This window comes from Somniosus microcephalus, unplaced genomic scaffold, assembly GCF_052327205.1.
Source record: "Somniosus microcephalus isolate GS21.2 unplaced genomic scaffold, FLI_Smic_1.0 unresolved_chr9, whole genome shotgun sequence".
Lineage (NCBI taxonomy): Eukaryota > Metazoa > Chordata > Chondrichthyes > Squaliformes > Somniosidae > Somniosus > Somniosus microcephalus.
In genome coordinates this window covers 11,770,072-11,788,719 of record NW_028225187.1, presented here as the reverse complement: position 1 = coordinate 11,788,719, position 18,648 = coordinate 11,770,072, and the positions used below count along the sequence as shown (strand labels likewise).

The window sequence follows — 18,648 nt, the reverse complement described above, 5'->3', positions numbered from 1 at the left end:
CTGTTCCTCGATCTTATGATGAACATTGTTGGAAGACTGTAAGAGGCCGAGAACGGAGAGATCAGAGTGGGAGTGGAGCAGAGACTTCAAGTGACAGGCGACCAGAAGCTCGGGGTCAGACTTACGGTCTGAGCAGAGGTGTTCCGCAAAGCAGTCGCCCAATCTCCGTTTGGTCTCCCCAATGTAGAGGAGACTGCAGCGTGAGCAGCGCATACCATATACTAAATTGCAAGTACAACAAGTACATCACTGTTTCACCTGGAAGGGGTGTTTGGGGCCCTGGACAGTAGGAAGGGAGGAGGTAAAAGGGCACGTGTTGCATTTCCTGCACTTGCATGGGAAGGCGCCGGGCAAAGGGGAAGGGTTGTTGGGGGTGATTGAGGAGTGATCCAGGGTGTCGTGCAGGGAGCGACCCCTTCCGAATGCTGAAAGGGGAGGTGAGGGGAAGATGTGTTTGCTGGTGGGATCACGCTGGATGTGGCAGAAATAGCGGAGGATGATCCGTTGAATGCGGAGGCCAGTGGGGTGAAAGGTGAAGACAAGGAGAAGCCTATCGTGGTTTCGGGTGTCATGGGAAGGGGTGAGAGTGGAAGTGCATGAAACAGAATGGACACGGTCAAGAGCCATGTCAACCACGGTAGAGAGATATTCTCGGTTGAGGACCAAGGATGATACGTCGGATTCAATACTATGGAACATAGTATCGTCAGAAAAACTGGGAGAATGGGCCAGCGTCCTTACAGAAAGTGAGGTGGGAGGAACTGTATTCCAGGTAGCTGTGGGATTCAGAGGGCTTATAATGAATGTTAGTCAATAGCAGCAATAGAGTTTAATTTGCCCCGTTACAAGTTTTAAATGTCCCTGTGCTCCAAGTTGATAGGGGAGGGGAGTCACAGGAACATAGAAACATAGAAGATAGAAGCAGGAGTAGGCCATTCAGACGCTCGAGCCTGCTCCGCCATTTAATGAGATCATAGCTGATCATCCAAACTCAGTACCCTTTCCCTGCTTTCTCCCCATATCCCTTGATCCCTTTAGACTTAAGGAATATATCTAACTCCTTCTTGAATACAGTTAAAGAATTGACTTCAACTGCCTTCTGTGGTAGAGAATTCCACAGGTTCACCACCCTCTGGGTGAAGAAATTCCTCCTCATCTCAGCCATAAATGGCTTACCCCGTATCCTTAGTCTGTGACCCTTGGTTCTGGACGTACCCACCATCGGGAACATCCTTCCTCCATCTAGTCTGTCTAGTCCTGTTAAAATTTTATAAGTTTCAATGATATCCCCTCTCATTCTTCTAAACTCTAGCGAATACAAGCCCAATCGACCCAATCTCTCTTCATACATCATTCCTGCCATCCCAGGTATCAGTCTGGTGAATCTTCGCTGCACTCCCTCCATGGCAAGAACATCCTTCCTCAGATAAGGCGACCAAAACTGCACACATTACTTAAGGTGTGGTCTCACCAAGGCCCTCTACAACTGCAGCAAGTCATCCTTCTTCCTGTACTCGAACCCTCTCGCTATGAAGGCTAACATACAAATTGCCTTCTTAACCGCCTGCTGCACCTGCATGCTTACCTTCAGCGACTGGTGCACAAGGACACCCAGGTCTCGTTGCACATCCCCTTCTCCCAATCTATTGCCTTTCAAATAATAAACTGCCTTTTTGTTTTTGCCAGCAAAGTGGATAACCTCGCATTTATCCACATTATACTGCATCTGCAATGCAACCACCCAATCACCCAGCCTGTCCAAATCAAACTGGAGTTTCTCGGCATCTTCCTCAAAGCATACACACGCGCACCCAGCTTTGTGTCACCTGCAAACTTGAAGATATGACTTCTAATTGCCTCGTCTAGATCATTAATGTATATTGTGAATAGCTGGGATGCTAGCATCGATCCCCGGAGTACCCCACCAGTCACTGCCTGCCACTCAGAAAAAGACCCATTTATTCCAACTCTTTGCTATCTGACAGAAGGCAGAGAGCTGGGATAAATGATTCATTCTCGGACAGGCAATCAGTAACTAGTGGTGTTCCACAGGGGTCCCCAAAACTTTACAATCTATATTAACGATTTGGAGGAGGGGACCGAGTGCAACATGTTAAAGTTTGCAGATGATACAAAGATGGGATGGAAAGTAGTGAGTGAGGAGGACATAAAAAACCTGCAAAGGGACATAGACTGGCTAAGTAAGTGGGCAGAGATTTGGCAGATGGAATACAATACTGGAAAGTGTGAGGTTATGCACTTTGGCAGGAAAAATCATAGAGTAAGTTATTATCTTAATGGCAAGAAACGGGAAAGTACTGTAGTACAAAGGGATCTGGGGGTCCTGGTGCACGAAACTCAAAAAGTTAGTATGCAGGTGCAGCAAGTGATCAAGAAGGCCAATGGAATGTTGGCTTTTATTGCTAGGTGGATGGAATATAAAAACAGGGAGGTATTGCTGCAGTTGTACAAGGTATTGGTGAGACCGCACCTGGAATATTGCATACAGTTTTGGTGTCCATACTTAAGAAAAGACATACTTGCTCTCGAGTCAGTACAAAGAAGGTTGACTCGGTTAATCCCGGGGATGAGGGGGTGGTCATATGAGGAGAGGTTGAGTAGATTGGGACTCTACTCATTGGTGTTCAGAAGAATGAGAGGCGATCTTATTGAAACATATAAGATTGTGAAGGGGCTTGATCGGGTGGATGCGGTGAGGATGTTCCCAATGATGGGTGAAATTAGAACTAGGGGGCATAATCTTAAAATAAGGGGCTGCTCTTTCAAAACTGAGATGAGGAGAAACTTCTTCACTCAGAGGGTGGTAGGTTTGTGGAATTTGCTGCCCCAGAAAGCTGTGGAAGCTACATCATTATATAAATTTAAAACAGAAATAGATAGTTTCCAAGAAGTAAAGGGAATTAAGGGTTACGGGGAGTGGGCAGGAAATTGGACATGAGTCTAGGTTCGGAATGGTCATGGCCTTGTGGGTAGTGGAGTGGGCCCAGGGGCCGTGCAGCCTGGTTCTGCTCCTACTGTGTTCTAATTCTGTGTTAGATTTCAGGAGATGGTTTTATTCCTGTTCCTGGCTGGGGTGGAGATCGCCTTTACAGAAGGTAAGTACTGTAGAAAATATAGGGATAGAGTGATCTCCTGGAAGAATTTCGATCGCCTAGATGGGTCAGAGAGGAATTTCCCAGATTTTTTTTCCCAAATTGGCCATTGGGTCTTTATCTGGTTTCTCGCCTCTCCCGGGAGATCACATGGGTTCGGGTGGATGCACGGTGATAGAAGATTTGAGGTTAGGATCAGATCAGCCATGATCTTATTGAATGGTGGAGCAGGCTCGAGGGGCCGGTTGGCCTACCCCTGCTCCTATTTCTTATGTTCTTATGTAAGGTAGGGACAGGGTACTGAATTTGGATGATCAGCCATGATCCAATTGAATGGCGGAGCAGGCTCGAAGGGGTTGCGGTACCCCACTAGTCACTGCCTGCCACTCGGAAAAAGACCAGTTTATTCCAACTCTTTGCTTTCTGTCTGCCAACCAGTGCTCTATCCAAGTCAGTACCTTGCCCCAATCCCATGTGCCTTAACTTTACACGCTAATCTGTTATACACGAACTTATCGAAAGCCTTCTGAAAGTCCAAATACACCACATCCACTGGTTCTCACTTATCTATTTTACCAGTTACATCCTCAAAATATTCCAGTAGATTAATCAAGCACGATTTACCCTTTGTAAATACATGTTGACTTTTTCAGATCCTGTCACTGTTTTCATTCAGTTCCTCCCTCTCATTAGACCCTATGTTCCTCGACATCTCTGGGGGGTTATCTGTGTCCTCCTTTGTGAAGACAGAACCAAATTATGCATTTAATTGGTCAACCATTCTTTTTTACCCAATATAAGTCCCCCCAATTCTGACTGCAAGGGACCTACGCTTGATTCAATAATCTTTTTCTCTTCACATATCTGTAGAAGCTTTTACAATCAGTTTTTATGTTCCCCGAAAAGTTACTCTCATACTCTATTTTCCCCCTCTTAATTTATCATTTTGTCATAAGAACAAAAGAACATAAGAAATAGGAGCAGGAGTAGGCCAATCGGCCCCTCGAGCCATTTAATAAGATCATGGCTGATCTGATCCTAACCGCCAATCCACTATCACAGAACCATCTCCTGAATCTAACAGAATTAGACACACGAAATAGGAGCAGGATAAGGCTACACGGCCCCTGGGCCCGCTCCGCTACCCACAGGGCCATGTCCGATCCGAAACTAGACTCATGTCCAAATCCCTGCCCGCTCCCCGTAACCCTTAATTCCCTTTACTTCTAGGAAACTGTCTATTTCTATTTTAAATTTATGTAATGATGTAGCTTCTACAGCTTTTTGAGGCAGCATATTCCATTGACCTTCCACCCTCTGAGTGAAGTAGTTCCTCCTCATCTCAGTTTTGAAAGAGCAGCCCCTTATTCTAAGACTATGCCCCCTAGTTCTAGTTTCACACATCATCGGGAACATCCTCCCCGCATCCACCTGATCCAACCCCTTCACATATGTTTCAGTAAGATCGCCTCTCATTCTTATGAACTCCAATGAGTAGAGTCCCAATCTACTCATCCTCTCCTCATATGTCTATCTCCTCATCCCCGGGATTAACCGAGTGAACCTTCTTTGTACTGACTCGAGAGCAAGTATGTCTTTTCTTAAGTATGGACACCATAACTGTATGCAATATTCCAGGTGCGGTCTCGCCAATACCTTGTACATCTGAAGCAATACCTCCATATTTTTATATTCTATCCCCTTAGCAATGAAAGCCAACATTCCATTGGCCTTCTTAATCACTTGCTGCACCTGCATACTAATCTTTTGAGTTTCGTGCACCAGGACCCCCAGATCCCTTTGTTCTTCAGTACTTTCCAATTTCTTGCCATTAAGATAATAGCTTGCTCTACGATTTTTCCTGCCAAAGTGCATAACCTCACACTTTCCAGTATTGTATTCCATCTGCCAAATCTCTGCCCACTTACTTAGCCTGTCTATGTCCCCTTGCAGGTTTTTTATGTCCTCCTCACTCACTACATTCCCTCCCATCTTAGTATCATCTGCAAACTTTGATATGTTACACTCGGTCCCCTCCTCCATATCGGTAAAAAGGATTGTAAAGAGTTGGGGCCCAGCACCGCCCCCTGCGGAGCACCACTAGTTACTGATTGCCATTCTGAGAATTATCCATTTAACCCAACTCCCTGCCTTCTGTTAGATAGCCAATCCTCTATCCATGCCAGAATATTACCCCAATCCCGTGATTTTTTAGCTTAGCAAGAATCTTTTGTGTGGCACCTTGTCAAATGCCTTTTGGAAGTCTAAATACACTGCGTCCACTTGTTCCCCTTTATCCACCCTCTATGTTACTTCCTCAAAGAACTCAAGCAAATTTGTCAAACATGACTTCCCCTTCATAAAACCATGCTGACTTTGTCCTATTAAATGATGATTATCCAAATGTCCTGTTACTGTCTCCTTACAATGGACTCCAAAATTTTACCTACCGCAGATGTTAGGCTAACCGGTCTATAGTTTCCAGCCTTCTGTCTACTGCCCTTTTTAAATAAGAGTGTTACATTAGCAATTTTCCAGTCTGCCGGGACCTTTGCTGAGTCCAGGGAGTTTTGGAAAATTATTATCAATGCATCCACAATCCCTGCCGCCACTTCCCTCAAGACCCTAGGATGTAAGCCATCAGGTCCAGGTGATTTATCTGCCTTGAGTCCCATTATTTTACCGAGTACCACTTCCTTAGTGATTTTGATCGTGTTTAGCTCCTCCCCCCCTTTAGCCTCCTGTTTGTCCGGTGTTGGGATATTCTTACTGTCTTCTACTGTAAAGACTGATGCAAAATATTCATTCAGTGTCTTTGCCATGTCCATATTTCCCACCATTAATTTCCCGGTCTCATCCTCTAAGGGACCAACATTTACTTTAGCCACCCTTTTTCTTTTTATATAACTATAAAAACTCTTACTATCTGTTTTTTATATTTTATGCTAATTTACTTTCATAATCCATCTTCCCTTTCTTAATCAATCTTTTTGTTATTTTTTGATGTCTTTTAAAGTTTTCCCAATCCTCTATCCTCCCACTAGATTTGGCTACCTTATAAGCCCTTGCTTTTAGTCGAATACTATCCTTAATTTCTTTACTTAGCCACGGATGGCTGTCTTTTCTTTTACACCCTTTTCTTCTCAGTGGAATATATATTTTTTGGAAGTTGTAAAATAACTCCTTTGCTGAATCCTAAACTGCTCCCGATCCTCAAGTTTGCTGATTTTTTGGAAGTTGTAAAATAACTCCTTTGCTGAATCCTAAACTGCTCCCGATCCTCAAGTTTGCTGATTTTTCTGGCTAATTTCCCTTGTTAGCCACGGTTGCGTCAACTTTTTTGTTTTATTTTTATGCCAGACAGTGATGAACAAATTCTGTAGTTCATCCATGTGATCTTTAAATGTTTGCCATTGCCTCTCCACCATCAACCACTTAAGTAACGTTCCCCAATCCATCCTAGCCAACTCGTGCCTCATACCATCATAGTTTCCTTTATATAAAATATAAGCACCCTATTCTCTGAGTCAACTACTTCACTCTCCATCTTAATGAAGAATTCTATCATCTAATGATCGCTCCTCCGCAAGGGGCCTCGCACAATAGGGTTGCTAATTAATTCTTTCTCATTATTAATACCCAGTCTAAGATGGCCTGATCTCCAGCCGGTTCCTTGACATATTGGTCCAGGAAACCAACCCGTATACACTCTAGGAATTCCTCCTCCACAGTATTGTTACTAATTGGTTAGTGCAACCTATAAGTAGATTAAAGTCACCCATGATAACGTCTGTGCCCTTATTGCACACGTCTCTAATTTCCCGTTTAATGCCATCCCCAACCTCAGCATTACTGTTTGGGGTTCTGTATACAACTCCCACTAACTTTTTCTGCCCCTTGGTATTTCTCATCTCTACCCATACAGATTCCACATCATCAGAGCCAATATCCTTCCTTTCTATTGTTTTAATCTCCTCTTTAACCAGAAATGCTACCTCACCTCCTTTTCCTTTTGGCCTGTCCTTCCTGAATATTGAATACCCTGGATGTTGAATTTCCAGCCTTGGTCACCCTGCAGCCACGTCTCCGTAATCCCGATTATATCATGTCCGTTTACATCTATTTGTGCAGCTAATTCCTCCACCTTATTATGAATGCTCCTCGCATTCAGACACAAAGCCTTAAGGCTTGTTTTTTAACACTCTTAGTCCTTTTTGAATTATTATTTACTGTGGCCCTGTTTGATTTACACTCTTGATTTCGCTGCCTTCCACTTTTGCTTTTCTCCTTCCTGTCTTTTGCTTCTATGCTTGCTTCCATTTCATCTGTCTCCCTGCACAGGTTCCCAACCCGCTGCCATTTTAGTTAAAACACTCACCAACAGCACTAGCAAACACTCCCCCTAGAACATCGATCCCATTCCTGCCCAGGTGCAAACCATCCAGTTTGTACTGGTTCCACCTCCCCCAGAACCGGTTCCAATGTCCCAGGAATTTGAATGGCTCCCCCTTGCATATTCCTCTAGCCACGTATTCATCTGAAATATCCTTCTATTTCTACTCTGACTAGCACGTGGCACTGGTAGCAATCCTGAGATTACTACTTTTGAGGGTCTACTTTTTAATTTACCTCCTAACTCTCTATATTAAGCTTTTAGGGCCTCATCCCGTTTTTTTACCTATATTGTTGGTCCATATATTCACCATGACAATTGGCTGTTCTTCCTACCCCTCCAGAATGCCCTGCAGCCTCTCTGAGACATACTTGACCCTTGCACCAGAGAGCCAACATACCATCCTGGAGTCTCGTTTGCGGCCGCAGAAATTCCTATCTGTTCCCCTTACAATAGAATCCCCTATCACTATAGCTCTCCCGTTCTTTTTCCTCCCGTCCTGTGCAGCAGAACCACACCCATGGTGCCAGGGAGTTAGCTACTACTGCTCACTTTATACCTATTAAACTGGCCCTACATATATTTCAGGTGCAACTGGCCCGAATGTTTTTGCGGAATTTCTGGAAGTTCCCTCCCTGAGCGGGGCCTCACACACACGGGGTGGATCATGGGGAATTCCTGGATTCACTGCCCCCGGTTTACTCAGGAGCCGCTCGCTGTGTGCGAGGCCCCACCGCTGGCTGGTGTGTGTCTGCACTCCGTTTAGATTAGAACCTTTTCACCAGCAGGTTTAAGATCCTGAATATCAATCTTTACTCAATGTTCAGGACTGTGAATAATTGTAAACAATTACAGCTGAAAGAATTCCCGATTCCCCAATATTCCCAATCCAGGAAACTACCCCCTCGACAGGAAACACCCTGCACGGTATTGGAGTAAATATCGAACTGTTAGTGATTTAAACTCGGGTTTCTTTCCTGTTTCTAGTTGAAATGGTGGATGTGGAAAACATTTTAAATCAATTTTATCTTTACTGCCGGATTATGTTTTATGTTTACATTCTGCTGCCATGCTTATTAAATATGATTAATTTAATTAAATTATCAGACTGGAAGTGACCTGTGTTTGCTGATCTGATAAAGACTGTAAAATCCCTACTTGTTCACAAGGGTCCATTTTAGTTTCTCCACTCCTTAGGGAATTACTAACTGAGCCCCTTATTATTGGTCATATTTTTGTTGAATCTGATTCTCTCTGGTTTAACTGAACTGTTTGTTTCCCTACATTACGGAGCCACAACACAATCCCTGACTGTTCTTCAAATCGCCCAACAGTTAGAGACAAATAAACAGTTACCTCAACACATTGCATTTGTGCAGTACGGGTCCCAACCGCTGGAGTCCTTCACACTGAATGTAGCAGTCTCCTAGATCGAGTTCTTTTATTGTATCACAGAATCCAATGATGTGAGACAGGACCGCACAGTCAATCGGGGTCAATGTCAATCCACGAAATGTAAGTGATTCCACAGATCCCACTGTGGCCCGAGCTAGTGCATTATTCTGAGACTCAAACAGGTAGTGGAATGTTTTCAGGAGGTTCCTTTTACCAGTTCCATTCTCTGTGTCTCCAATCTGTCCTTCAATCTTCTCCTTCACCCAGTCAATCACTCGGTAGGTTGTTTGATGAAGAAATCGACCCAGAAACAACTCCAGGGGCCGAGCTGCCTGTGGGGAGGAGAGACCAGCAACAAAACGGAGAAATATCTCAAATCGCCCATCTTCCTTGCTGTGGGCTTCTCTGAGGAGTTTCAGGATGTCCCCGGGATCTGGAGTCAGGAATTGTGCGAGTGCGGCTACAAACTCTTGGATGGTGAGGTGCGGGAACGTGTACACCACGCTCTGGACAGATTCATCTCTCTCCAAAAGTTCCATCATGAACCCAGACAGGAACTGGGAAGGTTGCAGATTGTACTTAATCAAATCTCCATTTCCAAACACAATCTTCTTCTCGGAGACTCCTGTGAAGGCCATCTCACCAAGCTTCAGTAACACATCACGTGGGCTTTCAATCTCTCGGCCATGGCTTTTCAGAATGTTGTATATAAAGCAGGAATATAGTTGGGTGATGGTCTTGGGAACTCGCTGCTGATTCCTGTCTCTTTGTGTAAAGAAGGGACCCAGCGAGAGGCCGAGTATCAAGCAGTAGGAAGGGTTGTAGCTCATGGTGTACAGGATCTCGTTCTCTTCCACGTGTTTGAAAACAGCTGCTGCCACCGTCTGAGCTTCAAAAAACTTGTTGAAAAATTCCTTCCGCTCTTCAACAAATCCCAGGATTTCAGCCCAGACACTGATCTCAGCCTTTTCCAATAAATGTAATGCAGTGGGGCGGCTGGTCACTAGCACTGAACATCCTGGGAGCAGCTTGTGCTGTATTAAACTGTACACAATGTCAGACACTTCACACCAGTCTTCAGGATCTGTGCACATGTGCTGAGGTTCAGTATTTCTCCGATTGTCAGCAAAATCGATGCTGTCCTTAAATTCATCCAAACCATCGAATATAAACAGCAATCCCTCTGGGTTCTTCCAGAGCTCCCTAAGAATATTCCCAAAGTAAGGATACAGATCCAGTATCAGATTCCTCAGGTTTATTCTACAGTTAATAGCGTTCAAATGCCGGAATTTAAAACTGAAAACAAATTGAAAGTTTGGGTATATTTTCCCAGTGGCCCAGTCATGAACAATCTTTTGTACCATTGTTGTTTTTCCAATCCCCGGGACTCCGCTCACTGCTCCTGAACTCCCAGATTTGGATTTTCTCCGGGAAAAACAGCTCTGGAACAATTGATCAGTTCGGATTTTTTCCAGCTCTCCCCGGAGATGTTTCTCTCTCCACTCTTCATGGTCTCGGCCTCTTGCCAGCAATTCATGTTCCACAAGTGTCCGATCTCGAACAGTAGAAATGATCGTTACTTCAGCGTATCGATCAATCAGCTGGAAAATCTTAACCTTCTCCTTAAATAGGATAGTGTTCACTCTCAAGGTTTCAGTTTGTACCCGGAGTGTTTCCTTGTGTTTCTGTTGAACATCTTCAATTAGAACAGAGAGAAAGTGGTCTCTATGTTAGTTGAATTGACATAAAGACAACATCTCAATAACATTTCATTATTCAGTAAAATTTTGCAAGGTTTAATTCACAGCTTCAATAGAGGTGCGTGTAGAAATTAAATCTCAGTTAATGGAAACCTCGTTTGAAAGTGAACAATGGCCGAGAAGAGTTTCAATCCTCACTTGATTCTAATATTCACTGAACATGCAGGTTTCAATGATATGACTTTTCCCTCTGATGGTTAATACTTTCCAGCCTGCCCTTTACTATTGATCTCCTCGAGGCTGGAGAAGAACTTGCAGTGGGAGGGGGAGGATCCAGTTGTCCTGGCCCACGTAGGAACCAAAGACAGAGGTATAACTAGGAAAGAGGTTCTGCTGAGGAAGTTTGAGGAGCTAGGTTCCAAATTAAAAAAAGGAACCTCAAAGGTAATAATCTATGGATTGGTACCTGAACGCCGCACAAATTGACATAGGGAGAAACAGAATAGAGGTTTAACTGTATGGCTCAACGAGTGGTGTGGGAGGAAGGGCTGTCAATTTATGGGGCACTGGCACCAGTACTGGGGAAAGAGGGAGCTGTTCCTTTGGCATGGGCTCCACGGGACTGGGACCAGTGCCCTGGTGAACCGAATAACTGGGGCAGCAGACAGGGCATTAAACTAATGAAGGGGAGGGGGGTGGGAGGCTTCAGGAAAGAGTAAATTTAAAAGCAGTGAGAGAAATGTCAAGGCTCTAGAACAGAGTAGAGTTTTGAGTAAAAATAAGCAGAGAGCGCCAGGATGGGACTGAGAGATTAACAAAGGTAATAAGGCATCAGTGACTAAGGTGACATCAGGGAAAAACAGAAATAAGCTAAAGCTAATGGCACTATATCTGAATGTGTGAAGCATTTACAACAATCTGGATGAATTAATACTGCAGACAGAAATTAACAGGTATGATCGAATAGCCATAATGGAGACGTAGTTGCAAAGTGGCCAAGGTTGGGAACTAAATATTTCAGGATACTTAACTTCTAGAAGAGTTAAGCAAAATGGAAAAGGAGGAGGGTTAGCCCTGATAATAAAGGATGGAATAAAGACCGTAGAGAGAAAGCATCTTACGTCTGAGAATTAAGAAGTGGAGTCAGTTTGGGTGAAGCTAAGAAACAGCAAGGGGCTGAAAACATTGGTGGGAGTTGTGTTTCGGCACCCCAAACAGTAGTTGTAACGTAGGGCAGAGTACAAATCAGGAAATTAGAGGCGAATGTAACAAGGGTAATACAATAATCATGGGGGACTTTAACCTACAGAAAGACTGAGCAATCCAAATGTGCAGTAATACTGTGGAGGACGAATTCACGGAATGTATGCAAGTTAGGTTTGTAGATCAGTATGTTGAGGAACTAATTAGGGAACAGGCTATTTTAGATCTAGTATTGTGCAATAAGAAAGCATTAATTAATAACCTTGTAGTAAAGGGGCCTTTAGGGAAGAGTGACCATAATATGATAGAATTTTACATTGCGTTTAAAAGTGATTTAGTTAAATCTGAAACTAGGGTCTTAAATCTAAACAAAGCAAACTATGTAGTTATGAGGGACGAGTTGGCTAAGATAGATTGGGAAACTACATTAAAAGCTATGATGGTAGACAAACAATGGCTAGCATTTAAAGATTTAATACATAATTTACATTCCTTTAAGGCACAAAAACCCCACAGGAAAAGTGTTCCTACCGTGGCTAACAAGAGACGTTAAAGATAGTATTAGATCAAAGGAAGATGCTTACATTGTTGCCAAAAAGAGGAGTAAGCCTAAGGAGTGTATTTTAGAATTCAGCAAAAGAGGACCAGAAACTGATAATGAAAGGGAAAATAGAATGAGAGGACACATAAAAACAGACTGCAAAATCTGTTGTAGTTATGTAAAAAGGGAAAGATTTGCGAAAGTAAATGTGGGGTCTTTACAGGCTGAGACAGGAGAAATTTTAATGGGGAATAAGGAAATGGCAGATAAATTAAATAAATAGGTTGTGTCTCTCTTCGCGGAAGAAAAATGCAAAATAATTCCTGGAAATAGTGGAGAACCAAGGGTTCAGCGAGAATGAGGAACTGAAAGAAATTAGTATTAGTAAAAAGAAGTACTGGAGAAATTAATGGGACTGAAAGCCGACAAATCCCTTGGACCTGATAGCCTGCAGCATAGGGTTTTGAAAGAGTTGGCTATAGAGATAGTGGATGCACTGGATGCCATTTTCCAAAATTCCCTTGATTCTAGAACGGTCCCCGCAGATTGGAAGGTAGCAAATGTGATCGCATTATTTAAGAAAGGAGGGAGAGAGAAAATGGGGAACTACAGACCGGTTAGCCTGATATCAGCCATAGGGAAGATGATAGAATTTATTAATAAGGAAGTGATAACAGGGCACTTAGAAAATAATAATAGGATTGGGCAGATTCAAAATGGATTTATGAAAGGGAAATCGTGTTTGACGAATCTGTTAGAGATTTTTGAGGGTGTAACTAGCAGAATAGATAAGGGGGAACCAGTAGATATGGTGTACAGGAAACTTTGTGATATCCGGCACTGACGGGACCGAGCTGTTACCGTCCCATCAAAACTGCTGGACAAACCAGTGCTAATGTTGAAACATATGGAGGTTTTCAGCTCCGTGTGAATCAACAAACCCTGTTGCTTAGCAACAGCTTCTAAACAGTCGGCCCGTACCTTGCAAGCATCTCTGTAAATTAGCAACAGCTTTTGTGAGACCTTGCAGAGCCTGACTGGTGAAAAAAAAGGAACGTGAAGAATAAAAACCTAATGAAACGGCTCCTGACATTTGCTGGTGGATCGAGCATTCCGGACAGGTAACCTCCGGATAAACCAAAGTTTCCTGTATTTGGATTTTCAGAAGGCATTCAGTAAGGTACCACACAAGAGGTTGTTAAACAAAATTAGGGCTCATGGGATTGGGGGATAATATACCAGCATGGATTGAGGATTGGTTAACGGACAGAAGAGAGTAGGAATAAACGGGTCATTTTCTCGTTGGCAGGCTGTAACTAGTAGGGTACCGCAAGGATTAGAGCTTGGGCCTCAGCTATTCACAGTCTACATCAATGATTTGGATCAGCAAACCAAATGTTATATATCTAAGTTTGCTGATGATTCAATGCTGGGTGGGAATGTAAGCTGAGGAGGTTGCAAGAAGGCTTCAAGGGGATAAAGACAGGCTAAGTGCGTGGGCAAGAACATGGAATATTACGTGGAGAAAAGTGAATTTGTCCAATTTGGTAGGAAAAATAGAAAAGCAGAAATTTTTAAATGGTGAGAGATTGGGAAATGTTGGTGTTCAGAGGGACCTGGGTGCCCTTTTACACAAATCACAAATTTAACATGCAGGTAAAGCAAGCAATTAGGAAAGCAAATGGTATGTTAGCCTTTATTACAAGAGGATTTGAGTACAAGAGTAAAGACATCTTACTGCAGTTGTATAGGACCCTGGTGAGACCACAGCTGGAGTATTTTGTACAGTTTTGGTCTCCTTACCCATGGAAAGATATACTTGGCATAGAGACAGAGTAACAAAGGTTCTCCAGCCTGGTTCCTGGGATGGGGGGATTTTCCTATGAGGAGAGATTGAGTAGACTAGGCCTATATTCTCTACAGTTCAGAAGAGTGGGAGCTGATCTCATTGAAACATACAAAATTCTTACAGAGCTTGAGAGGGTAGATGCAGGGAGGATGGTTCCCCTGGCTGGGGAGTCTAGAACCAGGGGTCACAGTCTCAGAATAAGGGGTGACCATTTAGGACTGAGATGATGGGACATTTCTTCACTCAGAGGGTGGTGAATCTTTGGAATTCTCTACCCCAGAGGGCTGTGGAGGCTCAGTCGTTGAGTATATTCAAGACAGAGATTGATAGATTTTTGAATATTAAGGGAATCAAGGGATATGGGGCTAGTGCAGGAAAGTGGAGATGAGGTAGAAGAACAACGATGATCTTATTGAATGGCGGAGCAGGCTCGAAGGATCAAATGGCCTCCTCCTGCTCTGATTTATTATGTTCATTACAAATCCACACACAATCCTGGTTATAAGACAGTAGACTTCTAGTGGATCAATCATTCGCACAGTCAGTGGTGCTTACAATCTTCAGAAATGGGAAATGGGACATTGGATATCTGTGGAAGAGGGACAGACTGTGAATGGTCAGAAGCCCACGATTATTTTATCAGAACTTGGGCACGTTATTTATGATATTTTGTACATTGGGTGATGGACAGACTGGGAAGGGAAGTAAGTTCCAATCGGCAGATTATTTGATCCTTAACTGAGATCCCAACCCCATATCCTGTCCATCACCAAGACCGCCTACTTCCACCTCCATAATATTGGCTGTCTCCGCTCTTGCCTCAGCTCATCTGCTGCTGAAACCCATACCAATGTCTACGTTACCTCCAGATGAACAACCCCAACCCTCTCCTGATCAGCCTCCCTATTCCAAAGCACTCTTGGTCAGCCTCCCACCTTGCACCCTCCAGAAACTTGAGGTCATTCAAAACTCTGCTGCCCCTAACCTAACTTGCCCCAAGTCCCGTTCACCCCTCACCCCATTCGTCGCTGACATACATCAGCACTGCGTCCAGCAATGCCTCATTTTAAAATTAATCATTTTTGCATTCCGATCCCTCCATGACCTCACTCTCCCAATCCCTGTAGCTTCCTCCAGCCCTACATCCCGAGATCGCTGCACTCCTCCAATTCTAGCCTCTTACGCATTCCAAATTTTCATCATTCCATCATTGCCAGCCTTTTTTCAGCTTTCTTGGTCCTAAACTCTGGAATTCTCTCTTTAATCCTCACAGATCCTTAACAGAAATCCACTGTCCTTATATCAGGACTCGAACATGTTATCTGTGGTATTGTGGGCACTGAGCGAGAGACAGGCTGTGAAAGAACAGGAGATAATTTGCTGTTGCTTCAGGACTCTGTTTATCTGGTGTATTAACTCCACTTCCACAGTCACCTGATCACTGGTGAAGGTTACTGTCATTGTGAAGGTACAGAGGCGAATGAGAAAGATTATTCAAGGTATTAGGAGTTTAGGTTGAGGGGGCTAGTTGTGCTTTGTTTGGGCAAGAGACTTCTGTGTTGAAACGTTTTAATGGAATTCCCAACATTAGTGCAAGAAACAGGCTCACATTTACAAATTAATTAGTAACCGAGAAAATTGAAAGTCAGAAGTAGGAAGGGAAACCAAGGTAACTTTTTACCCCAAGGGTTATAGGGCGGGGGAACAGTTATCAGGGAAGAACACTAAAGGGGCAGTGTTAGTGGAGTACGGAGACAAGTAAATGCGATTCTGTGGATACACTGAGAGGAGGGCTAGTTGGGTTCATCTCTATAATAGAGAAATGCTCATTTGGGACAAATGGCCATTTGCTGTCCCTAATCATTACATAGGATACAGGCCATTAAACCCAACCAGTCCATGCCGGTGTTTATGCTTCACATGAGCCTCCTCCCGCCTTTCCTCATCTAAATCTATCAGCAGAACCCTCTATTCCCTTCTCCCTCATATGCTTGTCCAGCCTCCCCTTAAATGTACCTATACTATTCGCTTCAACCACTCCCTGTGGTAGCGAGTTCCACATTCTCACCACTCTCTGGGTAAAGAAGTTTTTCTGAATTCCCTGTTGGATTTCTTGGTGACTGTCTTTCTTGATGGGCTCTAGTTATGCTCTTCCCCACAAGTGAAAACATTCTCTCTGTATCCACTCTATCAAAATGTATCATAATTTTAAAGACATATATTAGGTCACCCCTTAGCCTTCTTTTAATCAAGAGAAAATAGACCCAGCCTCTTCATCCTTTCCTGAGATGTATACCCTCGCATTACTGTTATCATCCTTGTAAATCTTCTCTGCACCCTCTCCAGTGCCTTTTTATAATATGGTGACCAGAACTGTACACTGTATTCTTAGTGTGATCTAACCAAGGTTCGACACAGGTTTAGCATAACTTCCCTACTTTTCAATTCTATCCCTCTAGAAATAAACCCTAGTGCTTGGCCTAGCTAACCTGTGTCGCAACATTTAGTGATTTGTGTATTTCTACTCAGGGATCCCTTTGTTGCTCTACCCCACCTAGACTCGCACCCTCCAAGTGATGGGCGACCTCCCTATTCTTCCTACCAAAATGTAGTACCTCACATCTTTCTGTGTTGCACTTTATCTGCCAATTATATGCCCATTCTGCAAGTTTATTAATGGCCTCCTGTTACTTGTTGCAGTCCTTCTCAGTACTGACTATCCTCCCCCCAGAATTTGGTGTCATCTGCAAATTTAAAAATTGTGTTTTTAATTCCTATGTCTAAATCATTAATGTGAATTGTGAACAGCAGTGGTCCCAGCAGTGATCCTTGTGGAACACCACTACCCACCTTCTGCCACTGTGAATAGCTATCCTTTACTCCTACTCTCTGCTTTCTGTCCTGAAGCCAGCCAGCAATCCATTCTGCTACTTGTCCCCTGACTCCACATTCTCTGACCTTGCTCATCAGTCTATTATGGGGTACCTTATCGAAGGCTTTTTGAAATCATATCCTGTTATATTGTGTTTCAGAAATTGTGAACCCAGAATTTGCGGTCGGAATGATGGCGAACTGACAGCATTTGCCATGATTCCTCCTTTGAAGCTGACTGCAACTTCGGGATTTTGGCACATGAGCAGGTGCATGCGAAAATCCTGAAGTTGTGGTCTTGTCAATGACAGCTACGGAACTAACTGCGCTGTGCCCCCCCCCCCACCCCACAGAGCCGGGAATCAGTGTCAATACCAGATCAGGGAAACTGAAGAGAAATTCAGCTCTTCGACAGTATGCACACTGTCCAATTCCTCACAAAACGTGAGATAGAAAGGAATTGCTGAAACTGGGGAATTAAAGCGTTATTACTAGTAAACAACTGTTAAGGGTCTGGAAACTAATTTTACTTTTGCACAGTTTGAAATTTGTCCATTTTAATAGAAATATTTGTTTTAAGAAGATTTTCAAAAGAAATATTTTAATGTTTGCCAATCTTTATATCAGGTTTGGGCAAACATTGAAATATTTATTTTGAAAATAACTGGACCAGCCTCATAAATACTATGGCGAGTGTCTCACCTTCAGACTCCCCAAAGCCTTGCCACCATCTACAAGGCACAAGTAAGGAGTGTGATTGAACTCTCCACTTGCCTGGATGAGTGCAGCTCCAACAACACTCAAGAAGCTCGACACCATCCAGGACAAAGCAGCCTGCTTGATTGTCACCCCATCCACCACCTTAAACATTCACTCCCTCCACCACCGGCGCACCGTGGCTGCAGTGTGTACCATCTACAAGAAACACTGCAGCATCTCGCCAAGGCTTCTTCGGCAGCACCTCCCAAAACCGCAACCTCTTCCACCTAGAAGGACAAGGGCAGCAGACAAATGGGACCACGACCTCCAAGTTCCCCTCCAAGTCACACACCATCCTGACTTAGAAGTGTATCACCGATCTTTCATCATCGCTAGATCAAATTCCTGGAACTCCCTCCCAAACAGCACCATGGGAGTACCTTCACCACACGGACTGCAGCGATTCAAGAAGGCGGCTCACCACCACCTTCTCAAGGGCAACTAGGGATGGGCAATAAATGCAGGCCTTGCCAGCGGCACCCTGATCTCATAAACGATTTTTTTTTAAATTTTGATTTGAGTTAAAGTTCAGAAAACCCAACATTCTCGACACGGTGAACGTGAGAATCTTCTGCGAAAATAACTTTGCAGCCAGCCTCCCCGAGGGCCCCACCATCACAGAAGCCAGTCTTCAGCCTATACAATTCACTCCAGATATCATGAAAGTGCACTGGATACAGCAAAGGCTATGGGCCCTGACAACAGCCCGGCTGTCGTGCGGAAGACCTGTGCTCCAGAACGAGCCACCCTATCAGTCTACTCTCAATCATCAGCAACGTGATGGAAGCTGTCTTCGACAGTGCTATCAACAGCACTTACTCACC

General features: G+C 43.8%; 1 protein-coding gene across 2 annotated transcripts in view; it reads right to left on the bottom strand.

The window, feature by feature from the left end:
- LOC147084778 (NACHT, LRR and PYD domains-containing protein 3-like) overlaps positions 1-18,648 on the bottom strand; it is a 113,520-nt gene that overhangs the window by 9,214 nt on the left and 85,658 nt on the right. For both annotated transcript variants that reach the window (XM_085979498.1, XM_085979499.1), the window contains exon 8: positions 8,863-10,597. In XM_085979498.1, the coding sequence (XP_085835624.1) occupies positions 8,863-10,597 (1,735 nt within the window). The remainder of the gene's footprint in view (positions 1-8,862; positions 10,598-18,648) is intronic.